General features: G+C 53.6%; 1 protein-coding gene across 1 annotated transcript in view; it reads right to left on the bottom strand.

The window, feature by feature from the left end:
• The window catches only part of LOC134944448 (uncharacterized), a 252162-nt gene that overhangs the window by 17530 nt on the left and 206667 nt on the right, over positions 1-27965 (bottom strand). Inside the window, exons 11-12 of the mRNA XM_063933023.1 lie at positions 27324-27689; positions 25298-25340 (exon numbers count right to left, since the gene is read on the bottom strand). Of these exons, the coding sequence (XP_063789093.1) occupies positions 25298-25340; positions 27324-27689 (409 nt within the window). The remainder of the gene's footprint in view (positions 1-25297; positions 25341-27323; positions 27690-27965) is intronic.

The raw sequence follows: 27965 nt of genomic DNA, 5'->3' as shown, positions 1-27965 counted from the left end.
CTCTCTGTGACTATATCACCTGCTCTCTCTGTGACTATACCACCTGCTCTCTCTGTGACTATACCACCTGCCCTCTCTGTGACTATACCACCTGCCCTCTCTGTGACTGTACCACCTGCCCTCTCTGTGACTGTACCACCTGCCCTCTCTGTGACTATACCACCTGCCCTCTCTGTGACTATACCACCTGCCCTCTCTGTGACTGTGCCACCTGCCCTCTCTGTGACTATACCACCTGCCCTCTCTGTGACTATATCACCTGCCCTCTCTGTGACTATATCACCTGCCCTCTCTGTGACTATATCACCTGCCCTCTCTGTGACTATATCACCTGCCCTCTCTGTAACTATACCACCTGCCCTCTCTGTGACTATATCACCTGCCCTCTCTGTGACTATACCACCTGCCCTCTCTGTGACTATATCACCTGCCCTCTCTGTAACTATACCACCTGCCCTCTCTGTGACTATATCACCTGCCCTCTCTGTGACTATATCACCTGCACTCTCTGTGACTATATCACCTGCCCTCTCTGTGACTATATCACCTTCCCTCTCTGTAACTATACCACCTGCCCTCTCTGTGACTATATCACCTGCCCTCTCTGTGACTATACCACCTGCCCTCTCTGTGACTATATCACCTGCCCTCTCTGTGACTATATCACCTGCCCTCTCTGTAACTATACCACCTGCCCTCTCTGTGACTATATCACCTGCTCTCTCTGTGACTATACCATCTGCCCTCTCTGTGACTATACCACCTGCCCTCTCTGTGACTGTGCCACCTACCCTCTCTGTGACTATATCACCTGCCCTCTCTGTGACTGTACCACCTGCCCTCTCTGTGACTATACCACCTGCCCTCTCTGTGACTATGCCACCTGCCCTCTCTGTGACTGTACCACCTGCCCTCTCTATGACTGTACCACCTGCCCTCTCTGTGACTATAACACCTGCCCTCTCTGTGACTATATCACCTGCCCTCTCTGTGACTGTGCCACCTGCCCTCTCTGTGACTATACCACCTGCCCTCTCTGTGACTGTACCACCTGCCCTCTCTGTGACTATATTACCTGCCCTCTCTGTGACTATGCCACCTGCCCTCTCTGTGACTGTACCACCTGCCCTCTCTGTGACTGTACCACCTGCCCTCTCTGTGACTATACCACCTGCCCTCTCTGTGACTGTGCCACCTGCCCTCTCTGTGACTGTGCAACCTGCTCTCTCTGTGACTATATCACCTGCCCTCTCTGTGACTGTACCACCTGTCCTCTCTGTGACTATACCACCTGCCCTCTCTGTGACTATGCCACCTGCCCTCTCTGTGACTATGCCACCTGTCCTCTCTGTGACTATACCACCTGCCCTCTCTGTGACTATACCACCTGCCCTCTCTGTGACTATACCACCTGTCCTCTCTGTGACTATACCACCTGCCCTCTCTGTGACTATATCACCTGCCCTCTCTGTGACTGTACCACCTGCCCTCTCTGTGACTATACCACCTGCTCTCTCTGTGACTATACCACCTGCCCTCTCTGTGACTATATCACCTGCCCTCTCTGTGACTATGCCACCTGCCCTCTCTGTGACTGTACCACCTGCCCTCTCTGTGACTGTACCACCTGCCCTCTCTGTGACTATACCACCTGCCCTCTCTGTGACTGTGCCACCTGCCCTCTCTGTGACTGTGCCACCTGCTCTCTCTGTGACTATATCACCTGCCCTCTCTGTGACTATACCACCAGCCCTCTCTGTGACTATACCACCTGCCCTCTCTGTGACTATACCACCTGTCCTCTCTGTGACTATACCACCTGCCCTCTCTGTGACTATGCCACCTGCCCTCTCTGTGACTATACCACCTGCCCTCTCTGTGACTATACCACCTGCCCTCTCTGTGACTGTACCACCTGCCCTCTCTGTGACTGTACCACCTGCCCTCTCTGTGACTGTACCACCTGCCCTCTCTGTGACTATACCACCTGCCCTCTCTGTGACTGTGCCACCTGCCCTCTCTGTGACTGTGCCACCTGCTCTCTCTGTGACTATATCACCTGCCCTCTCTGTGACTATACCACCTGCCCTCTCTGTGACTATACCACCTGCCCTCTCTGTGACTATACCACCTGTCCTCTCTGTGACTATACCACCTGCCCTCTCTGTGACTATGCCACCTGCCCTCTCTGTGACTATACCACCTGTCCTCTCTGTGACTATACCACCTGTCCTCTCTTTGACTATACCACCTGCCCTCTCTGTGACTGTACCACCTGCCCTCTCTGTGACTATATCACCTGCCCTCTCTGTGACTATGCCACCTGCCCTCTCTGTGACTGTACCACCTGCCCTCTCTGTGACTATGCCACCTGCCCTCTCTGTGACTATACCACCTGTCCTCTCTGTGACTATACCACCTGCCCTCTCTGTGACTGTGCCACCTGCCCTCTCTGTGACTGTGCCACCTGCCCTCTCTGTGACTATGCCACCTGCCCTCTCTGTGACTGTGCCACCTGCCCTCTCTGTGACTATACGACCTGCTCTCTCTGTGACTGTGCCACCTGCTCTCTCTGTGACTATATCACCTGCTCTCTCTGTGACTGTACCACCTGCCCTCTCTGTGACTATACCACCTGCCCTCTCTGTGACTATACCACCTGCCCTCTCTGTGACTATACCACCTGCCCTCTCTGTGACTATACCACCTGCCCTCTCTGTGACTATACCACCTGCCCTCTCTGTGACTATACCACCTGCCCTCTCTGTGACTATACCACCTGCCCTCTCTGTGACTATACCACCTGCCCTCTCTGTGACTGTACCACCTGCCCTCTCTGTGACTGTACCACCTGCCCTCTCTGTGACTGTACCACCTGCCCTCTCTGTGACTGTACCACCTGCCCTCTCTGTGACTGTACCATCTGCCCTCTCTGTGACTATACCACCTGCCCTCTCTGTGACTGTACCACCTGCCCTCTCTGTGACTATACCACCTGCCCTCTCTGTGACTGTACCACCTGCCCTCTCTGTGACTATATCACCTGCTCTCTCTGTGACTGTACCACCTGCCCTCTCTGTGACTGTGCCACCTGCCCTCTCTGTGACTATATCACTTGCCCTCTCTGTGACTATACCACCTGCCCTCTCTGTGACTTTACAACCAGCCCTCTCTGTGACTATACCACCTGCCCTCTCTGTGACTGTGCCACCTGCCCTCTCTGTGACTGTGCCACCTGCTCTCTCTGTGACTATATCACCTGCCCTCTCTGTGACTATACCACCTGCCCTCTCTGTGACTATACCACCTGCCCTCTCTGTGACTATACCACCTGCCCTCTCTGTGACTATACCACCTGTCCTCTCTGTGACTATACCACCTGCCCTCTCTGTGACTATGCCACCTGCCCTCTCTGTGACTATACCACCTGTCCTCTCTGTGACTATACCACCTGTCCTCTCTGTGACTATACCACCTGCCCTCTCTGTGACTGTACCACCTGCCCTCTCTGTGACTATATCACCTGCCCTCTCTGTGACTATGCCACCTGTCCTCTCTGTGACTGTACCACCTGCCCTCTCTGTGACTATGCCACCTGCCCTCTCTGTGACTATACCACCTGTCCTCTCTGTGACTATACCACCTGCCCTCTCTGTGACTATGCCACCTGCCCTCTCTGTGACTATACCACCTGTCCTCTCTGTGACTATACCACCTGCCCTCTCTGTGACTGTGCCACCTGCCCTCTCTGTGACTGTGCCACCTGCTCTCTCTGTGACTGTGCCACCTGCCCTTTCTGTGACTATGCCACCTGCCCTCTCTGTGACTGTGCCACCTGCCCTCTCTGTGACTATACGACCTGCTCTCTCTGTGACTGTGCCACCTGCTCTCTCTGTGACTATATCACCTGCTCTCTCTGTGACTGTACCACCTGCCCTCTCTGTGACTATATCACCTGCCCTCTCTGTGACTGTACCACCTGCCCTCTCTGTGACTGTACCACCTGCCCTCTCTGTGACTGTACCACCTGCCCTCTCTGTGACTGTACCACCTGCCCTCTCTGTGACTGTACCACCTGCCCTCTCTGTGACTGTACCACCTGCCCTCTCTGTGACTGTACCACCTGCCCTCTCTGTGACTGTACCATCTGCCCTCTCTGTGACTATACCACCTGCCCTCTCTGTGACTGTACCACCTGCCCTCTCTGTGACTATACCACCTGCCCTCTCTGTGACTGTACCACCTGCCCTCTCTGTGACTATATCACCTGCTCTCTCTGTGACTGTACCACCTGCCCTCTCTGTGACTGTGCCACCTGCCCTCTCTGTGACTATATCACTTGCCCTCTCTGTGACTATACCACCTGCCCTCTCTGTGACTATACCACCTGTCCTCTCTGTGACTATACCACCTGTCCTCTCTGTGACTATACCACCTGCCCTCTCTGTGACTGTACCACCTGCCCTCTCTGTGACTATATCACCTGCCCTCTCTGTGACTATGCCACCTGCCCTCTCTGTGACTGTACCACCTGCCCTCTCTGTGACTATGCCACCTGCCCTCTCTGTGACTATACCACCTGTCCTCTCTGTGACTATACCACCTGCCCTCTCTGTGACTATGCCACCTGCCCTCTCTGTGACTATACCACCTGTCCTCTCTGTGACTATACCACCTGCCCTCTCTGTGACTGTGCCACCTGCCCTCTCTGTGACTGTGCCACCTGCTCTCTCTGTGACTGTGCCACCTGCCCTCTCTGTGACTATGCCACCTGCCCTCTCTGTGACTGTGCCACCTGCCCTCTCTGTGACTATACGACCTGCTCTCTCTGTGACTGTGCCACCTGCTCTCTCTGTGACTATATCACCTGCTCTCTCTGTGACTGTACCACCTGCCCTCTCTGTGACTATATCACCTGCCCTCTCTGTGACTATACCACCTGCCCTCTCTGTGACTATACCACCTGCCCTCTCTGTGACTATACCACCTGCCCTCTCTGTGACTATACCACCTGCCCTCTCTGTGACTATACCACCTGCCCTCTCTGTGACTATACCACCTGCCCTCTCTGTGACTATACCACCTGCCCTCTCTGTGACTATACCACCTGCCCTCTCTGTGACTGTACCACCTGCCCTCTCTGTGACTGTACCACCTGCCCTCTCTGTGACTGTACCACCTACCCTCTCTGTGACTGTACCACCTGCCCTCTCTGTGACTGTACCATCTGCCCTCTCTGTGACTATACCACCTGCCCTCTCTGTGACTGTACCACCTGCCCTCTCTGTGACTATACCACCTGCCCTCTCTGTGACTGTACCACCTGCCCTCTCTGTGACTATATCACCTGCTCTCTCTGTGACTGTACCACCTGCCCTCTCTGTGACTGTGCCACCTGCCCTCTCTGTGACTATATCACTTGCCCTCTCTGTGACTATACCACCTGCCCTCTCTGTGACTATACCACCTGTCCTCTCTGTGACTATACCACCTGTCCTCTCTGTGACTATACCACCTGCCCTCTCTGTGACTATACCACCTGCCCTCTCTGTGACTATACCACCTGTCCTCTCTGTGACTATACCACCTGCCCTCTCTGTGACTGTACCACCTGCCCTCTCTGTGACTATACCACCTGCCCTCTCTGTGACTATACCACCTGCCCTCTCTGTGACTATACCACCTGCTCTCTCTGTGACTATACCACCTGCCCTCTCTGTGACTATACCACCTGCTACCACCTGCCCTCTCTGTGACTATACCACCTGCTCTGTCTGTGACTATACCACCTGCCTTCTGTGTGACTGTACCACCTGCCCTCTCTGTGACTATACCACCTGCCCTCTCTGTGACTATACCACCTGCCCTCTCTGTGACTATACCACCTGCCCTCTCTGTGACTGTACCACCTGCCCTCTCTGTGACTATACCACCTGCCCTCTCTGTGACTGTACCACCTGCTCTCTCTGTGACTACCACCTGCCCTCTCTGTGACTGTACCACCTGCCCTCTCTGTGACTATACCACCTGCTCTCTCTGTGACTGTACCACCTACCCTCTCTGTGACTGTACCACCTGCCCTCTCTGTGACTGTACCATCTGCCCTCTCTGTGACTATACCACCTGCCCTCTCTGTGACTGTACCACCTGCCCTCTCTGTGACTATACCACCTGCCCTCTCTGTGACTGTACCACCTGCCCTCTCTGTGACTATATCACCTGCTCTCTCTGTGACTGTACCACCTGCCCTCTCTGTGACTGTGCCACCTGCCCTCTCTGTGACTATATCACTTGCCCTCTCTGTGACTATACCACCTGCCCTCTCTGTGACTATACCACCTGTCCTCTCTGTGACTATACCACCTGTCCTCTCTGTGACTATACCACCTGCCCTCTCTGTGACTATACCACCTGCCCTCTCTGTGACTATACCACCTGTCCTCTCTGTGACTATACCACCTGCCCTCTCTGTGACTGTACCACCTGCCCTCTCTGTGACTATACCACCTGCCCTCTCTGTGACTATACCACCTGCCCTCTCTGTGACTATACCACCTGCTCTCTCTGTGACTATACCACCTGCCCTCTCTGTGACTATACCACCTGCTACCACCTGCCCTCTCTGTGACTATACCACCTGCTCTGTCTGTGACTATACCACCTGCCCTCTGTGTGACTGTACCACCTGCCCTCTCTGTGACTATACCACCTGCCCTCTCTGTGACTATACCACCTGCCCTCTCTGTGACTATACCACCTGCCCTCTCTGTGACTGTACCACCTGCCCTCTCTGTGACTATACCACCTGCCCTCTCTGTGACTGTACCACCTGCTCTCTCTGTGACTACCACCTGCCCTCTCTGTGACTGTACCACCTGCCCTCTCTGTGACTATACCACCTGCTCTCTCTGTGACTGTACCACCTGCCCTCTCTGTGACTATACCACCTGCCCTCTCTGTGACTATACCACCTACCCTCTCTGTGACTGTACCACCTGCCCTCTCTGTGACTATACCACCTGCTCTCTCTGTGACTGTACCACCTGCCCTCTCTGTGACTGTACCACCTACCCTCTCTGTGACTATATCACCTGCTCTCTCTGTGACTATACCACCTGCCCTCTCTGTGACTATACCACCTGCCCTCTCTGTGACTATATCACCTGCCCTCTCTGTGACTATACCACCTGCTCTCTCTGTGATTATACCACCTGCCCTCTCTCTGACTGTGCCACCTGCCCTCTCTGTGACTGTGCCACCTGCCCTCTCTGTGACTGTACCGCCTGCCCTCTCTGTGACTATACCACCTGCTCTCTCTGTGACTGTACCGCCTGCCCTCTCTGTGACTATATCACCTGCCCTCTCTGTGATTATACCACCTGCCCTCTCTGTGACTATATCACCTGCCCTCTCTGTGATTATACCACCTGCCCTCTCTGTGACTGTGCCACCTGCCCTCTCTGTGACTGTGCCACCTGCCCTCTCTGTGACTGTACCACCTGCCCTCTCTGTGACTATACCACCTGCCCTCTTTGTGACTGTACCACCTGCCCTCTCTGTGACTGTACCACCTGCCCTCTCTGTGACTGTACCACCTGCCCTCTCTGTGACTATACCACCTGCCCTCTCTGTGACTATACCACCTGCTCTCTCTGTGACTGTACCACCTGCCCTCTCTGTGACTGTACCACCTGCCCTCTCTGTGACTATACCACCTGCCCTCTCTGTGACTGTACCACCTGCCCTCTCTGTGACTATACCACCTGCCCTCTCTGTGACTATACCACCTGCCCTCTCTGTGACTATACCACCTGCCCTCTCTGTGACTATACCACCTGCCCTCTCTGTGACTATACCACCTGCCCTCTCTGTGACTATACCACCTGCCCTCTCTGTGACTATACCACCTGCCCTCTCTGTGACTATACCACCTGCCCTCTCTGTGACTATACCACCTGCCCTCTCTGTGACTATACCACCTGCCCTCTCTGTGACTGTGCCACCTGCCCTCTCTGTGACTGTACCACCTGCCCTCTCTGTGACTGTGCCACCTGTCCTCTCTGTGACTGTGCCACCTGCTCTCTCTGTGACTGTACCACCTGCCCTCTCTGTGACTGTACCACCTGCCCTCTCTGTGACTGTGCCACCTGCCCTCTGTGACTGTACCACCTGCCCTCTCTGTGACTATATCACCTGCCCTCTCTGTGACTGTACCACCTGCCCTCTCTGTGACTATACCACCTGCCCTCTCTGTGACTATGCCACCTGCCCTCTCTGTGACTGTACCACCTGCCCTCTCTATGACTATACCACCTGCCCTCTCTGTGACTATACCACCTGCCCTCTCTGTGACTGTGCCACCTGCCCTCTCTGTGACTGTACCACCTGCCCTCTCTGTGACTGTGCCACCTGTCCTCTCTGTGACTGTGCCACCTGCTCTCTCTGTGACTGTACCACCTGCCCTCTCTGTGACTGTACCACCTGCCCTCTCTGTGACTGTGCCACCTGCCCTCTGTGACTGTGCCACCTACCCTCTCTGTGACTATATCACCTGCCCTCTCTGTGACTGTACCACCTGCCCTCTCTGTGACTATACCACCTGCCCTCTCTGTGACTATGCCACCTGCCCTCTCTGTGACTGTACCACCTGCCCTCTCTATGACTGTACCACCTGCCCTCTCTGTGACTATAACACCTGCCCTCTCTGTGACTATATCACCTGCCCTCTCTGTGACTGTGCCACCTGCCCTCTCTGTGACTATACCACCTGCCCTCTCTGTGACTGTACCACCTGCCCTCTCTGTGACTATATTACCTGCCCTCTCTGTGACTATGCCACCTGCCCTCTCTGTGACTGTACCACCTGCCCTCTCTGTGACTGTACCACCTGCCCTCTCTGTGACTATACCACCTGCCCTCTCTGTGACTGTGCCACCTGCCCTCTCTGTGACTGTGCAACCTGCTCTCTCTGTGACTATATCACCTGCCCTCTCTGTGACTGTACCACCTGTCCTCTCTGTGACTATACCACCTGCCCTCTCTGTGACTATGCCACCTGCCCTCTCTGTGACTATGCCACCTGTCCTCTCTGTGACTATACCACCTGCCCTCTCTGTGACTATACCACCTGCCCTCTCTGTGACTATACCACCTGTCCTCTCTGTGACTATACCACCTGCCCTCTCTGTGACTATATCACCTGCCCTCTCTGTGACTGTACCACCTGCCCTCTCTGTGACTATACCACCTGCTCTCTCTGTGACTATACCACCTGCCCTCTCTGTGACTATATCACCTGCCCTCTCTGTGACTATGCCACCTGCCCTCTCTGTGACTGTACCACCTGCCCTCTCTGTGACTGTACCACCTGCCCTCTCTGTGACTATACCACCTGCCCTCTCTGTGACTGTGCCACCTGCCCTCTCTGTGACTGTGCCACCTGCTCTCTCTGTGACTATATCACCTGCCCTCTCTGTGACTATACCACCAGCCCTCTCTGTGACTATACCACCTGCCCTCTCTGTGACTATACCACCTGTCCTCTCTGTGACTATACCACCTGCCCTCTCTGTGACTATGCCACCTGCCCTCTCTGTGACTATACCACCTGCCCTCTCTGTGACTATACCACCTGCCCTCTCTGTGACTGTACCACCTGCCCTCTCTGTGACTGTACCACCTGCCCTCTCTGTGACTGTACCACCTGCCCTCTCTGTGACTATACCACCTGCCCTCTCTGTGACTGTGCCACCTGCCCTCTCTGTGACTGTGCCACCTGCTCTCTCTGTGACTATATCACCTGCCCTCTCTGTGACTATACCACCTGCCCTCTCTGTGACTATACCACCTGCCCTCTCTGTGACTATACCACCTGTCCTCTCTGTGACTATACCACCTGCCCTCTCTGTGACTATGCCACCTGCCCTCTCTGTGACTATACCACCTGTCCTCTCTGTGACTATACCACCTGTCCTCTCTTTGACTATACCACCTGCCCTCTCTGTGACTGTACCACCTGCCCTCTCTGTGACTATATCACCTGCCCTCTCTGTGACTATGCCACCTGCCCTCTCTGTGACTGTACCACCTGCCCTCTCTGTGACTATGCCACCTGCCCTCTCTGTGACTATACCACCTGTCCTCTCTGTGACTATACCACCTGCCCTCTCTGTGACTGTGCCACCTGCCCTCTCTGTGACTGTGCCACCTGCCCTCTCTGTGACTATGCCACCTGCCCTCTCTGTGACTGTGCCACCTGCCCTCTCTGTGACTATACGACCTGCTCTCTCTGTGACTGTGCCACCTGCTCTCTCTGTGACTATATCACCTGCTCTCTCTGTGACTGTACCACCTGCCCTCTCTGTGACTATATCACCTGCCCTCTCTGTGACTATACCACCTGCCCTCTCTGTGACTATACCACCTGCCCTCTCTGTGACTATACCACCTGCCCTCTCTGTGACTATACCACCTGCCCTCTCTGTGACTATACCACCTGCCCTCTCTGTGACTATACCACCTGCCCTCTCTGTGACTATACCACCTGCCCTCTCTGTGACTATACCACCTGCCCTCTCTGTGACTGTACCACCTGCCCTCTCTGTGACTGTACCACCTGCCCTCTCTGTGACTGTACCACCTGCCCTCTCTGTGACTGTACCACCTGCCCTCTCTGTGACTGTACCATCTGCCCTCTCTGTGACTATACCACCTGCCCTCTCTGTGACTGTACCACCTGCCCTCTCTGTGACTATACCACCTGCCCTCTCTGTGACTGTACCACCTGCCCTCTCTGTGACTATATCACCTGCTCTCTCTGTGACTGTACCACCTGCCCTCTCTGTGACTGTGCCACCTGCCCTCTCTGTGACTATATCACTTGCCCTCTCTGTGACTATACCACCTGCCCTCTCTGTGACTATACCACCTGCCCTCTCTGTGACTATACCACCTGCCCTCTCTGTGACTGTACCACCTGCCCTCTCTGTGACTGTACCACCTGCCCTCTCTGTGACTATACCACCTGCCCTCTCTGTGACTGTGCCACCTGCCCTCTCTGTGACTGTGCCACCTGCTCTCTCTGTGACTATATCACCTGCCCTCTCTGTGACTATACCACCTGCCCTCTCTGTGACTATACCACCTGCCCTCTCTGTGACTATACCACCTGCCCTCTCTGTGACTATACCACCTGTCCTCTCTGTGACTATACCACCTGCCCTCTCTGTGACTATGCCACCTGCCCTCTCTGTGACTATACCACCTGTCCTCTCTGTGACTATACCACCTGTCCTCTCTGTGACTATACCACCTGCCCTCTCTGTGACTGTACCACCTGCCCTCTCTGTGACTATATCACCTGCCCTCTCTGTGACTATGCCACCTGTCCTCTCTGTGACTGTACCACCTGCCCTCTCTGTGACTATGCCACCTGCCCTCTCTGTGACTATACCACCTGTCCTCTCTGTGACTATACCACCTGCCCTCTCTGTGACTATGCCACCTGCCCTCTCTGTGACTATACCACCTGTCCTCTCTGTGACTATACCACCTGCCCTCTCTGTGACTGTGCCACCTGCCCTCTCTGTGACTGTGCCACCTGCTCTCTCTGTGACTGTGCCACCTGCCCTTTCTGTGACTATGCCACCTGCCCTCTCTGTGACAGTGCCACCTGCCCTCTCTGTGACTATACGACCTGCTCTCTCTGTGACTGTGCCACCTGCTCTCTCTGTGACTATATCACCTGCTCTCTCTGTGACTGTACCACCTGCCCTCTCTGTGACTATATCACCTGCCCTCTCTGTGACTGTACCACCTGCCCTCTCTGTGACTGTACCACCTGCCCTCTCTGTGACTGTACCACCTGCCCTCTCTGTGACTGTACCACCTGCCCTCTCTGTGACTGTACCACCTGCCCTCTCTGTGACTGTACCACCTGCCCTCTCTGTGACTGTACCACCTGCCCTCTCTGTGACTGTACCATCTGCCCTCTCTGTGACTATACCACCTGCCCTCTCTGTGACTGTACCACCTGCCCTCTCTGTGACTATACCACCTGCCCTCTCTGTGACTGTACCACCTGCCCTCTCTGTGACTATATCACCTGCTCTCTCTGTGACTGTACCACCTGCCCTCTCTGTGACTGTGCCACCTGCCCTCTCTGTGACTATATCACTTGCCCTCTCTGTGACTATACCACCTGCCCTCTCTGTGACTATACCACCTGTCCTCTCTGTGACTATACCACCTGTCCTCTCTGTGACTATACCACCTGCCCTCTCTGTGACTGTACCACCTGCCCTCTCTGTGACTATATCACCTGCCCTCTCTGTGACTATGCCACCTGCCCTCTCTGTGACTGTACCACCTGCCCTCTCTGTGACTATGCCACCTGCCCTCTCTGTGACTATACCACCTGTCCTCTCTGTGACTATACCACCTGCCCTCTCTGTGACTATGCCACCTGCCCTCTCTGTGACTATACCACCTGTCCTCTCTGTGACTATACCACCTGCCCTCTCTGTGACTGTGCCACCTGCCCTCTCTGTGACTGTGCCACCTGCTCTCTCTGTGACTGTGCCACCTGCCCTCTCTGTGACTATGCCACCTGCCCTCTCTGTGACTGTGCCACCTGCCCTCTCTGTGACTATACGACCTGCTCTCTCTGTGACTGTGCCACCTGCTCTCTCTGTGACTATATCACCTGCTCTCTCTGTGACTGTACCACCTGCCCTCTCTGTGACTATATCACCTGCCCTCTCTGTGACTATACCACCTGCCCTCTCTGTGACTATACCACCTGCCCTCTCTGTGACTATACCACCTGCCCTCTCTGTGACTATACCACCTGCCCTCTCTGTGACTATACCACCTGCCCTCTCTGTGACTATACCACCTGCCCTCTCTGTGACTATACCACCTGCCCTCTCTGTGACTATACCACCTGCCCTCTCTGTGACTGTACCACCTGCCCTCTCTGTGACTGTACCACCTGCCCTCTCTGTGACTGTACCACCTACCCTCTCTGTGACTGTACCACCTGCCCTCTCTGTGACTGTACCATCTGCCCTCTCTGTGACTATACCACCTGCCCTCTCTGTGACTGTACCACCTGCCCTCTCTGTGACTATACCACCTGCCCTCTCTGTGACTGTACCACCTGCCCTCTCTGTGACTATATCACCTGCTCTCTCTGTGACTGTACCACCTGCCCTCTCTGTGACTGTGCCACCTGCCCTCTCTGTGACTATATCACTTGCCCTCTCTGTGACTATACCACCTGCCCTCTCTGTGACTATACCACCTGTCCTCTCTGTGACTATACCACCTGTCCTCTCTGTGACTATACCACCTGCCCTCTCTGTGACTATACCACCTGCCCTCTCTGTGACTATACCACCTGTCCTCTCTGTGACTATACCACCTGCCCTCTCTGTGACTGTACCACCTGCCCTCTCTGTGACTATACCACCTGCCCTCTCTGTGACTATACCACCTGCCCTCTCTGTGACTATACCACCTGCTCTCTCTGTGACTATACCACCTGCCCTCTCTGTGACTATACCACCTGCTACCACCTGCCCTCTCTGTGACTATACCACCTGCTCTGTCTGTGACTATACCACCTGCCTTCTGTGTGACTGTACCACCTGCCCTCTCTGTGACTATACCACCTGCCCTCTCTGTGACTATACCACCTGCCCTCTCTGTGACTATACCACCTGCCCTCTCTGTGACTGTACCACCTGCCCTCTCTGTGACTATACCACCTGCCCTCTCTGTGACTGTACCACCTGCTCTCTCTGTGACTACCACCTGCCCTCTCTGTGACTGTACCACCTGCCCTCTCTGTGACTATACCACCTGCTCTCTCTGTGACTGTACCACCTACCCTCTCTGTGACTGTACCACCTGCCCTCTCTGTGACTGTACCATCTGCCCTCTCTGTGACTATACCACCTGCCCTCTCTGTGACTGTACCACCTGCCCTCTCTGTGACTATACCACCTGCCCTCTCTGTGACTGTACCACCTGCCCTCTCTGTGACTATATCACCTGCTCTCTCTGTGACTGTACCACCTGCCCTCTCTGTGACTGTGCCACCTGCCCTCTCTGTGACTATATCACTTGCCCTCTCTGTGACTATACCACCTGCCCTCTCTGTGACTATACCACCTGTCCTCTCTGTGACTATACCACCTGTCCTCTCTGTGACTATACCACCTGCCCTCTCTGTGACTATACCACCTGCCCTCTCTGTGACTATACCACCTGTCCTCTCTGTGACTATACCACCTGCCCTCTCTGTGACTGTACCACCTGCCCTCTCTGTGACTATACCACCTGCCCTCTCTGTGACTATACCACCTGCCCTCTCTGTGACTATACCACCTGCTCTCTCTGTGACTATACCACCTGCCCTCTCTGTGACTATACCACCTGCTACCACCTGCCCTCTCTGTGACTATACCACCTGCTCTGTCTGTGACTATACCACCTGCCCTCTGTGTGACTGTACCACCTGCCCTCTCTGTGACTATACCACCTGCCCTCTCTGTGACTATACCACCTGCCCTCTCTGTGACTATACCACCTGCCCTCTCTGTGACTGTACCACCTGCCCTCTCTGTGACTATACCACCTGCCCTCTCTGTGACTGTACCACCTGCTCTCTCTGTGACTACCACCTGCCCTCTCTGTGACTGTACCACCTGCCCTCTCTGTGACTATACCACCTGCTCTCTCTGTGACTGTACCACCTGCCCTCTCTGTGACTGTACCACCTGCCCTCTCTGTGACTGTACCACCTGCCCTCTCTGTGACTGTGCCACCTGCCCTCTGTGACTGTACCACCTGCCCTCTCTGTGACTATACCACCTGCCCTCTCTGTGACAGTGCCACCTGCCCTCTCTGTGACTATACCACCTGCCCTCTCTGTGACTGTACCACCTGCCCTCTCTGTGACTATACCACCTGCCCTCTCTGTGACTATACCACCTGCTCTCTCTGTAACTATACCACCTGCCCTCTCTGTGACTATATCACCTGCCCTCTCTGTGACTATACCACCTGCCCTCTCTGTGACTATATCACCTGCCCTCTCTGTGACTATATCACCTGCCCTCTCTGTAACTATACCACCTGCCCTCTCTGTGACTATATCACCTGCTCTCTCTGTGACTATACCATCTGCCCTCTCTGTGACTATACCACCTGCCCTCTCTGTGACTGTGCCACCTACCCTCTCTGTGACTATATCACCTGCCCTCTCTGTGACTGTACCACCTGCCCTCTCTGTGACTATACCACCTGCCCTCTCTGTGACTATGCCACCTGCCCTCTCTGTGACTGTACCACCTGCCCTCTCTATGACTGTACCACCTGCCCTCTCTGTGACTATAACACCTGCCCTCTCTGTGACTATATCACCTGCCCTCTCTGTGACTGTGCCACCTGCCCTCTCTGTGACTATACCACCTGCCCTCTCTGTGACTGTACCACCTGCCCTCTCTGTGACTATATTACCTGCCCTCTCTGTGACTATGCCACCTGCCCTCTCTGTGACTGTACCACCTGCCCTCTCTGTGACTGTACCACCTGCCCTCTCTGTGACTATACCACCTGCCCTCTCTGTGACTGTGCCACCTGCCCTCTCTGTGACTGTGCAACCTGCTCTCTCTGTGACTATATCACCTGCCCTCTCTGTGACTATACCACCTGTCCTCTCTGTGACTATACCACCTGCCCTCTCTGTGACTATGCCACCTGCCCTCTCTGTGACTATACCACCTGTCCTCTCTGTGACTATACCACCTGCCCTCTCTGTGACTATACCACCTGCCCTCTCTGTGACTATACCACCTGTCCTCTCTGTGACTATACCACCTGCCCTCTCTGTGACTATATCACCTGCCCTCTCTGTGACTGTACCACCTGCCCTCTCTGTGACTGTACCACCTACCCTCTCTGTGACTATACCACCTGCCCTCTCTGTGACTATATCACCTGCCCTCTCTGTGACTATGCCACCTGCCCTCTCTGTGACTGTACCACCTGCCCTCTCTGTGACTGTACCACCTGCCCTCTCTGTGACTATACCACCTGCCCTCTCTGTGACTGTGCCACCTGCCCTCTCTGTGACTGTGCCACCTGCTCTCTCTGTGACTATATCACCTGCCCTCTCTGTGACTATACCACCTGCCCTCTCTGTGACTATACCACCTGCCCTCTCTGTGACTATACCACCTGTCCTCTCTGTGACTATACCACCTGCCCTCTCTGTGACTATGCCACCTGCCCTCTCTGTGACTATACCACCTGCCCTCTCTGTGACTATACCACCTGCCCTCTCTGTGACTGTACCACCTGCCCTCTCTGTGACTGTACCACCTGCCCTCTCTGTGACTATACCACCTGCCCTCTCTGTGACTGTGCCACCTGCCCTCTCTGTGACTGTGCCACCTGCTCTCTCTGTGACTATATCACCTGCTCTCTCTGTGACTGTGCCACCTGCTCTCTCTGTGACTATATCACCTGCTCTCTCTGTGACTGTGCCACCTGCCCTCTCTGTGACTGTGCCACCTGCCCTCTCTGTGACTGTGCCACCTGCCCTCTCTGTGACTATACGACCTGCTCTCTCTGTGACTGTGCCACCTGCTCTCTCTGTGACTATATCACCTGCTCTCTCTGTGACTGTACCACCTGCCCTCTCTGTGACTATATCACCTGCCCTCTCTGTGACTATACCACCTGCCCTCTCTGTGACTATACCACCTGCCCTCTCTGTGACTATACCACCTGCCCTCTCTGTGACTATACCACCTGCCCTCTCTGTGACTATACCACCTGCCCTCTCTGTGACTATACCACCTGCCCTCTCTGTGACTATATCACCTGCCCTCTCTGTGACTATACCACCTGCTCTCTCTGTGATTATACCACCTGCCCTCTCTCTGACTGTGCCACCTGCCCTCTCTGTGACTGTGCCACCTGCCCTCTCTGTGACTGTACCGCCTGCCCTCTCTGTGACTATACCACCTGCTCTCTCTGTGACTGTACCGCCTGCCCTCTCTGTGACTATATCACCTGCCCTCTCTGTGATTATACCACCTGCCCTCTCTGTGACTATATCACCTGCCCTCTCTGTGATTATACCACCTGCCCTCTCTGTGACTGTGCCACCTGCCCTCTCTGTGACTGTGCCACCTGCCCTCTCTGTGACTGTACCACCTGCCCTCTCTGTGACTATACCACCTGCCCTCTTTGTGACTGTACCACCTGCCCTCTCTGTGACTGTACCACCTGCCCTCTCTGTGACTGTACCACCTGCCCTCTCTGTGACTATACCACCTGCCCTCTCTGTGACTATACCACCTGCTCTCTCTGTGACTGTACCACCTGCCCTCTCTGTGACTGTACCACCTGCCCTCTCTGTGACTATACCACCTGCCCTCTCTGTGACTGTACCACCTGCCCTCTCTGTGACTATACCACCTGCCCTCTCTGTGACTATACCACCTGCCCTCTCTGTGACTATACCACCTGCCCTCTCTGTGACTATACCACCTGCCCTCTCTGTGACTATACCACCTGCCCTCTCTGTGACTATACCACCTGCCCTCTCTGTGACTATACCACCTGCCCTCTCTGTGACTATACCACCTGCCCTCTCTGTGACTATACCACCTGCCCTCTCTGTGACTATACCACCTGCCCTCTCTGTGACTGTGCCACCTGCCCTCTCTGTGACTGTACCACCTGCCCTCTCTGTGACTGTGCCACCTGTCCTCTCTGTGACTGTGCCACCTGCTCTCTCTGTGACTGTACCACCTGCCCTCTCTGTGACTGTACCACCTGCCCTCTCTGTGACTGTGCCACCTGCCCTCTGTGACTGTACCACCTGCCCTCTCTGTGACTATACCACCTGCCCTCTCTGTGACAGTGCCACCTGCCCTCTCTGTGACTATACCACCTGCCCTCTCTGTGACTGTACCACCTGCCCTCTCTGTGACTATACCACCTGCCCTCTCTGTGACTATACCACCTGCTCTCTCTGTAACTATACCACCTGCCCTCTCTGTGACTATATCACCTGCCCTCTCTGTGACTATACCACCTGCCCTCTCTGTGACTATATCACCTGCCCTCTCTGTGACTATATCACCTGCCCTCTCTGTAACTATACCACCTGCCCTCTCTGTGACTATATCACCTGCTCTCTCTGTGACTATACCATCTGCCCTCTCTGTGACTATACCACCTGCCCTCTCTGTGACTGTGCCACCTACCCTCTCTGTGACTATATCACCTGCCCTCTCTGTGACTGTACCACCTGCCCTCTCTGTGACTATACCACCTGCCCTCTCTGTGACTATGCCACCTGCCCTCTCTGTGACTGTACCACCTGCCCTCTCTATGACTGTACCACCTGCCCTCTCTGTGACTATAACACCTGCCCTCTCTGTGACTATATCACCTGCCCTCTCTGTGACTGTGCCACCTGCCCTCTCTGTGACTATACCACCTGCCCTCTCTGTGACTGTACCACCTGCCCTCTCTGTGACTATATTACCTGCCCTCTCTGTGACTATGCCACCTGCCCTCTCTGTGACTGTACCACCTGCCCTCTCTGTGACTGTACCACCTGCCCTCTCTGTGACTATACCACCTGCCCTCTCTGTGACTGTGCCACCTGCCCTCTCTGTGACTGTGCAACCTGCTCTCTCTGTGACTATATCACCTGCCCTCTCTGTGACTATACCACCTGTCCTCTCTGTGACTATACCACCTGCCCTCTCTGTGACTATGCCACCTGCCCTCTCTGTGACTATACCACCTGTCCTCTCTGTGACTATACCACCTGCCCTCTCTGTGACTATACCACCTGCCCTCTCTGTGACTATACCACCTGTCCTCTCTGTGACTATACCACCTGCCCTCTCTGTGACTATATCACCTGCCCTCTCTGTGACTGTACCACCTGCCCTCTCTGTGACTGTACCACCTACCCTCTCTGTGACTATACCACCTGCCCTCTCTGTGACTATATCACCTGCCCTCTCTGTGACTATGCCACCTGCCCTCTCTGTGACTGTACCACCTGCCCTCTCTGTGACTGTACCACCTGCCCTCTCTGTGACTATACCACCTGCCCTCTCTGTGACTGTGCCACCTGCCCTCTCTGTGACTGTGCCACCTGCTCTCTCTGTGACTATATCACCTGCCCTCTCTGTGACTATACCACCTGCCCTCTCTGTGACTATACCACCTGCCCTCTCTGTGACTATACCACCTGTCCTCTCTGTGACTATACCACCTGCCCTCTCTGTGACTATGCCACCTGCCCTCTCTGTGACTATACCACCTGCCCTCTCTGTGACTATACCACCTGCCCTCTCTGTGACTGTACCACCTGCCCTCTCTGTGACTGTACCACCTGCCCTCTCTGTGACTATACCACCTGCCCTCTCTGTGACTGTGCCACCTGCCCTCTCTGTGACTGTGCCACCTGCTCTCTCTGTGACTATATCACCTGCTCTCTCTGTGACTGTGCCACCTGCTCTCTCTGTGACTATATCACCTGCTCTCTCTGTGACTGTGCCACCTGCCCTCTCTGTGACTATGCCACCTGCCCTCTCTGTGACTGTGCCACCTGCCCTCTCTGTGACTATACGACCTGCTCTCTCTGTGACTGTGCCACCTGCTCTCTCTGTGACTATATCACCTGCTCTCTCTGTGACTGTACCACCTGCCCTCTCTGTGACTATATCACCTGCCCTCTCTGTGACTATACCACCTGCCCTCTCTGTGACTATACCACCTGCCCTCTCTGTGACTATACCACCTGCCCTCTCTGTGACTATACCACCTGCCCTCTCTGTGACTATACCACCTGCCCTCTCTGTGACTATACCACCTGCCCTCTCTGTGACTATACCACCTGCCCTCTCTGTGACTATACCACCTGCCCTCTCTGTGACTGTACCACCTGCCCTCTCTGTGACTGTACCACCTGCCCTCTCTGTGACTGTACCACCTGCCCTCTCTGTGACTGTACCACCTGCCCTCTCTGTGACTGTACCATCTGCCCTCTCTGTGACTATACCACCTGCCCTCTCTGTGACTGTACCACCTGCCCTCTCTGTGACTATACCACCTGCCCTCTCTGTGACTGTACCACCTGCCCTCTCTGTGACTATATCACCTGCTCTCTCTGTGACTGTACCACCTGCCCTCTCTGTGACTGTGCCACCTGCCCTCTCTGTGACTATATCACTTGCCCTCTCTGTGACTATACCACCTGCCCTCTCTGTGACTATACCACCTGTCCTCTCTGTGACTATACCACCTGTCCTCTCTGTGACTATACCACCTGCCCTCTCTGTGACTATACCACCTGCCCTCTCTGTGACTATACCACCTGTCCTCTCTGTGACTATACCACCTGCCCTCTCTGTGACTATATCACCTGCCCTCTCTGTGACTGTACCACCTGCCCTCTCTGTGACTATACCACCTGCTCTCTCTGTGACTATACCACCTGCCCTCTCTGTGACTATATCACCTGCCCTCTCTGTGACTATGCCACCTGCCCTCTCTGTGACTGTACCACCTGCCCTCTCTGTGACTGTACCACCTGCCCTCTCTGTGACTATACCACCTGCCCTCTCTGTGACTATACCACCTGCCCTCTCTTTGACTATACCACCTGTCCTCTCTGTGACTATACCACCTGTCCTCTCTGTGACTATACCACCTGCCCTCTCTGTGACTATGCCACCTGCCCTCTCTGTGACTATACCACCTGTCCTCTCTGTGACTATACCACCTGCCCTCTCTGTGACTGTACCACCTGCCCTCTCTGTGACTGTACCACCTGCCCTCTCTGTGACTGTGCCACCTGCCCTCTCTGTGACTGTGCCACCTGCTCTCTCTGTGACTATATCACCTGCCCTCTCTGTGACTATACCACCTGCCCTCTCTGTGACTATACCACCTGCTCTCTCTGTGACTATATCACCTGCCCTCTCTGTGACTATGCCACCTGCCCTCTCTGTGACTGTACCACCTGCCCTCTCTGTGACTGTACCACCTGCCCTCTCTGTGACTATACCACCTGCCCTCTCTGTGACTGTGCCACCTGCCCTCTCTGTGACTGTGCCACCTGCTCTCTCTGTGACTATATCACCTGCCCTCTCTGTGACTATACCACCTGCCCTCTCTGTGACTATACCACCTGCCCTCTCTGTGACTATACCACCTGTCCTCTCTGTGACTATACCACCTGCCCTCTCTGTGACTATGCCACCTGCCCTCTCTGTGACTATACCACCTGTCCTCTCTGTGTCTATACCACCTGCCCTCTCTGTGACTGTACCACCTGCCCTCTCTGTGACTGTACCACCTGCCCTCTCTGTGACTATACCACCTGCCCTCTCTGTGACTGTGCCACCTGCCCTCTCTGTGACTGTGCCACCTGCCCTCTCTGTGACTATATCACCTGCCCTCTCTGTGACTATACCACCTGCCCTCTCTGTGACTATACCACCTGCCCTCTCTGTGACTATACCACCTGTCCTCTCTGTGACTATGCCACCTGCCCTCTCTGTGACTATGCCACCTGCCCTCTCTGTGACTATACCACCTGTCCTCTCTGTGACTATACCACCTGTCCTCTCTGTGACTATACCACCTGCCCTCTCTGTGACTATACCACCTGCCCTCTCTGTGACTGTACCACCTGCCCTCTCTGTGACTATATCACCTGCCCTCTCTGTGACTATGCCACCTGCCCTCTCTGTGACTGTACCACCTGCCCTCTCTGTGACTATGCCACCTGCCCTCTCTGTGACTATACCACCTGTCCTCTCTGTGACTATGCCACCTGCCCTCTCTGTGACTATGCCACCTGCCCTCTCTGTGACTATACCACCTGTCCTCTCTGTGACTATACCACCTGCCCTCTCTGTGACTGTGCCACCTGCTCTCTCTGTGACTGTGCCACCTGCCCTCTCTGTGACTATGCCACCTGCCCTCTCTGTGACTGTGCCACCTGCCCTCTCTGTGACTATACGACCTGCTCTCTCTGTGACTGTGCCACCTGCTCTCTCTGTGACTATATCACCTGCTCTCTCTGTGACTGTACCACCTGCCCTCTCTGTGACTATATCACCTGCCCTCTCTGTGACTATACCACCTGCCCTCTCTGTGACTATACCACCTGCCCTCTCTGTGACTATACCACCTGCCCTCTCTGTGACTATACCACCTGCCCTCTCTGTGACTATACCACCTGCCCTCTCTGTGACTGTACCACCTGCCCTCTCTGTGACTATACCACCTGCCCTCTCTGTGACTATATCACCTGTCCTCTCTGTGACTGTACCACCTGCCCTCTCTGTGACTGTACCACCTGCCCTCTCTGTGACTGTGCCACCTGCTCTCTCTGTGACTGTACCACCTGCCCTCTCTGTGACTGTACCACCTGCCCTCTCTGTGACTATACCACCTGCCCTCTCTGTGACTATACCACCTGTCCTCTCTGTGACTATACCACCTGCCCTCTCTGTGACTATACCACCTGCCCTCTCTGTGACTGTACCATCTGCCCTCTCTGTGACTATACCACCTGCCCTCTCTGTGACTGTACCACCTGCCCTCTCTGTGACTATACCACCTGCCCTCTCTGTGACTGTACCACCTGCCCTCTCTGTGACTATATCACCTGCTCTCTCTGTGACTGTACCACCTGCCCTCTCTGTGACTGTGCCACCTGCCCTCTCTGTGACTGTACCACCTGCCCTCTCTGTGACTATACCACCTGCCCTCTCTGTGACTGTGCCACCTGCCCTCTCTGTGACTGTACCACCTGCCCTCTCTGTGACTATACCACCTGCCCTCTCTGTGACTATACCACCTGCCCTCTCTGTGACTGTGCCACCTGCTCTCTCTGTGACTATATCACCTGCCCTCTCTGTGACTGTGCCACCTGCTCTCTCTGTGACTAGACCACCTGCCCTCTCTGTGACTATACCACCTGCCCTCTCTGTGACTATACCACCTGCCCTCTCTGTGACTGTGCCACCTGCTCTCTCTGTGACTATATCACCTGTCCTCTCTGTGACTATACCACCTGCCCTCTCTGTGACTATATCACCTGCCCTCTCTGTGACTATACCACCTGTCCTCTCTGTGACTATACCACCTGCCCTCTCTGTGACTATATCACCTGCCCTCTCTGTGACTATACCACCTGCCCTCTCTGTGACTGTACCACCTGCTCTCTCTGTGACTGTACCACCTGCCATCTCTGTGACTGTATCACCTGCCCTCTCTGTGACTGTACCACCTGCCCTCTCTGTGACTATATCACCTGCCCTCTCTGTGACTATACCACCTGCTCTCTCTGTGACTATGCTACCTGCCCTCTCTGTGACTATATCACCTGCTCTCTCTGTGACTGTACCACCTGCCCTCTCTGTGACTATACCACCTGCCCTCTCTGTGACTGTACCACCTGCCCTCTCTGTGACTGTACCACCTGCCCTCTCTGTGACTATATCACCTGCCCTCTCTGTGACTATACCACCTGCTCTCTCTGTGACTATGCCACCTGCCCTCTCTGTGACTATACCACCTGCTCTCTCTGTGACTATACCACCTGCCCTCTCTGTGACTGTACCACCTGCCCTCTCTGTGACTGTACCACCTGCCCTCTCTGTGACTATATCACCTGCCCTCTCTGTGACTATACCACCTGCTCTCTCTGTGACTATGCCACCTGCCCTCTCTGTGACTATACCACCTGCCCTCTCTGTGACTATGCCACCTGCCCTCTCTGTGACTAGATCACCTGCCCTCTCTGTGACTATACCACCTGCTCTCTCTGTGACTATAACACCTGCCCTCTCTGTGACTGTACCACCTGCCCTCTCTGTGACTATATCACCTGCCCTCTCTGTGACTGTACCACCTGCCCTCTCTGTGACTGTACCACTTGCCCTCTCTGTGACTGTACCACCTGCTCTCTCTGTGACTGTACCACCTGCCCTCTCTGTGACTATACCACCTGCCCTCTCTGTGACTGTACCACCTGCCCTCTCTGTGACTATATCACCTGCCCTCTCTGTGACTGTACCACCTGTTGTCTCTGTGACTATGCCACCTGCCCTCTCTGTGACTGTACCACCTGCTCTCTCTGTGACTATGCCACCTGCCCTCTCTGTGACTATACCACCTGCCCTCTCTGTGACTATGCCACCTGCCCTCTCTGTGACTGTGCCACCTGCCCTCTCTGTGACTATACCACCTGCCCTCTCTGTGACTGTGCCACCTGCCCTCTCTGTTACTATGCCACCTGCCCTCTCTGTGACTGTACCACCTGCCCTCTCTGTGACTATACCACCTGCCCTCTCTGTGACTATACCACCTGCCCTCTCTGTGACTATACCACCTGCCCTCTCTGTGACTATGCCACCTGCCCTCTCTGTGACTGTGCCACCTGCTCTATTGTGACTGTGCCACCTGCCCTCTCTGTGACTGTGCCACCTGCCCTCTCTATGACTGTACCACCTGTCCTCTCTATGACTATGCCACCTGCCCTCTTCGTGACTGTGCCACTTGCACTCTCTGTGACTATACCACCTGCCCTCTCTGTGACTATACCACCTGCCCTTTCTGTGACTGTGCCACCTGCCCTCTCTGTGACTATACCACCTGCCCTCTCTGTGACTGTGCCACCTGCTCTCTCTGTAAGTTACCATGGTGAGTGATGTGTTGGTACCTGCATCCTGAGTTATCTCTCCTGATTCTCTGCCAGTCAGTGGGGGGCCCTTAACCTTTACAGATGGCACCATACTAACGGATGGTGGTGTGAGTGTTGAGGAGCGGGAGGTGAAGGGTAACGTATATACAGCATTCCTATATTGTACTATATGGAGCAATACATGTGTACATAATGTGTGCAGGTGGCACATGATTCGTTAATCTGTGGCTGACGTACAAACGCTCACAGGCACTTTACAGCCCAGAATTCCCTCTGTTTAGCTCTCTCCTGTCCAATCATCATCATACACAGAGATCGACAGTAATGTAACAGGGCCCTAAGTTTCACCCCTATAATAATTGTAAGAATAAGGCTGTATACTATACACTGTATATCACGCTGCTTCTGCTTACAGTATGTTACCGTCATTATTCTATGTGTATGTCAGATATCTACAGTACAGTAGTTATGCTCATGACATTTTCTTATCTCTCAGAGGACATACTGTACACATAGGTTATAAACACTACTTACCATTGTTGATAGAGTGACATATCTCTCTCCTTCCTACTTAAACCTGTAAAAGAAAGTGATGGATATCAGGCAATTAAAATAGAAATACTGCAGTTCTTGAAAGCAACAAAAGTGAAGTCATTGTACAGAGTCAGTGAAGCATAGGATTGCTAGATTATGTCCTGTATGGTGTGAGTGCGTCTGACCTCTGTAGAATATTGGTACCAATAGGATGATTGGCTACTTGTGGTCTCGTTCCTACCTCTGCTCATGAACACTGACAGTATAATAGGATGTATACAAGTTGAGTACCCCATATCCAAAATGCTTGGGACCAGAAGTATTTTGTATATCAGATTTTTCCGTATTTTGGAATTATTGCATACCATAATGACATATCATGGAGATGGGACCCAAGTCTAAGCAAAGAATGCATTTATGTTTCATATACACCTTATACACACAGCCTGAAGGTAATTTAATACAATATTTTAATAACTTTGTGTATTAAACAAAGTGTGTGTACATTGTGCCATCAGAAAACAAAGGTTTCACTATCTCACTCAAAAAATTCTGTATTTCTGAATATTTGGATATGGGATACTCAACCTGTATTGGTAAAAGTGAAAGGCATGAAAAATGTATTAAACACAAATTATAAAAATGCTCCTAATGTACTTATTATCTTTCCTGCAGTTTACCTATCCCCTCAGTGTTACTGTATGTGTGAACAGACCTATAAATGTGATCTAATTTTTAGTGCGTGTGTGGCATACTGGAATGTTAGGAGACAACAGATTTTGGAAAGTTCCAAAAGCCTTTTGATTCTTATCAGTGAGTGGGGGAATTTATGGCCCCAAAACCAGTTACTTGCAGACCCTGTGACATGTAAGGAGTTAGGACAGGAAGTGTAGGGGGTTTTAGTAGAAGGAACAAAGCACAGGGTAGAGTTCAGTGGGAGCTGAGGACTGAGGATGGAGGGCACAGGCTAGTGTCCAGGAGAAACGCAGTCTGGGGACTGTGGAACAGCCATGGTACTCCACAGTCCCTGGCATGATGGAGAGACGAGCCGCGTGTGGGTGTTGCTATGAAGAGAGGGAGAGCCCATATCTGCAGTGTGACAGGAGAGCGAGCAGCTTCAGTGAGAGATGGAGAGTGCAGTGTGAGAGCCACAGTATGCAGAGTACAGTGGAAGGAACCAGGAACAAAGGACCTTCAGGGGTACCAAAGAAGCAGCACGGGAGGTGTGAGTCTGTGGGAGAGGACAACCTGGGTGAGTGGTAGGAACCACGTTTGGCGGAAGGCCCCCAGTAACATGTCCATGAGAGATCCCATTTAGATAGAGCCCCTAGCGAATGGGGGAGAGCACACTGAAATGAATCTCAGTTTGCGGAAGCCGCACTACTGATTCCCAGAGACTGCGCTGGTATGTACTGTACTGTAATGCTGCCACATCACTGTAAATGCTGTTATTGCCAGTGAAGCAAATGAAAGAAGATGTAACCTGATGTAACCCATATGAATATTGCGCTGGAGAGGAGAACAAGGAGTTAAATGTTATTGTCGTGATAACTCTGACTGAACTGTGAATAAACTGCTTGCTTATGTGATGAGACGGCCTAGTGTGCAATGCTTTTAAAATGACTGATGGACCGGCCGCTGCCCGGCTATCACACGTGCAGAATGACACCTAAGAATAAATGCAGAAATCTGTGTGATAACTGTGTAAGGCTGTCCCGTCTCCACAATGCGCATGCAGTAAGCCTGGGCGTGTGCCCCACTGGCCCCCAGTGCAAGCGAGGAAGATGGGACAGACCTGAAAGAGGAGGACCAGCCGCTGGAGGATGGTGAGGAGGAGGTGGAGGGGGTTGTGGGGTTGGGGGGGGGGGGTGTTAAGGCTGCAACGGGTAAGTAGACTGTCTCTTATGTAATTGCTCACCAAAAATATTATTTAAAGTTTTAACTGTAACATTTCCTGCAGGCGGCATACTGTCTGCACTTACAGTAGCATAATAAGCGCAATATACTGGGCAGGTAATGCACTCACCTATTTGCAGGGGTCCTGTGTTTCTCTCCAGCGGGTGCTCAAGACTGGGATGTTCCACTCTGCAGATGAATTCTGACCCCTGGTCTGAGCTTATTGATGGGGTAAATGTCAAACAGGATTCAAAAGTAAAACTCTGATCTTTCTGACGCTTCTTATTATTAGTAACAGTGTAAAATTTCGTCAGATAGGATAGGATTTTATTTTGCAGATCCGTCAGTTGCGTCATCTTTCCATCCTTCTTCTTCAACCAGGTCACAGTCAGATGATCAGGGAAATAACCAGAGATGTTACAGGTCAGGGACGCTTTCTTCTTATCTTCCAGCCTGAGAATTGTCATGTCTCCAACCTGTAGGCGCCATTGCAGGTCTGCAAATACAGTATATTTATGTAGACTGAATATTCTTAGCCAGATTGCAGTTTATACCTACAGATGTGTCCTTTCTTACTGTTACATCAGTCACGCCAATATACCCCCCTTTCTGCACGCCAGGTCCTGCTCAATTTGGCCTCACTGAGCGTCTTTCTCACTCAAAATACTGTACGCTTCTTTATCGGGTAAATAAACACATTGGAGTATGGCATAGCTAACAAATACTGATTATTGTACATCTGTGTGTTCAACTCGGTCTGAATCTGTGTAAT

The sequence above is a fragment of the Pseudophryne corroboree genome, chromosome 7 (assembly GCF_028390025.1).
Source record: "Pseudophryne corroboree isolate aPseCor3 chromosome 7, aPseCor3.hap2, whole genome shotgun sequence".
NCBI lineage: Eukaryota > Metazoa > Chordata > Amphibia > Anura > Myobatrachidae > Pseudophryne > Pseudophryne corroboree.
Note: the sequence above shows the minus strand (reverse complement) of the source record. Positions and strands in the feature narration are given on the sequence as shown.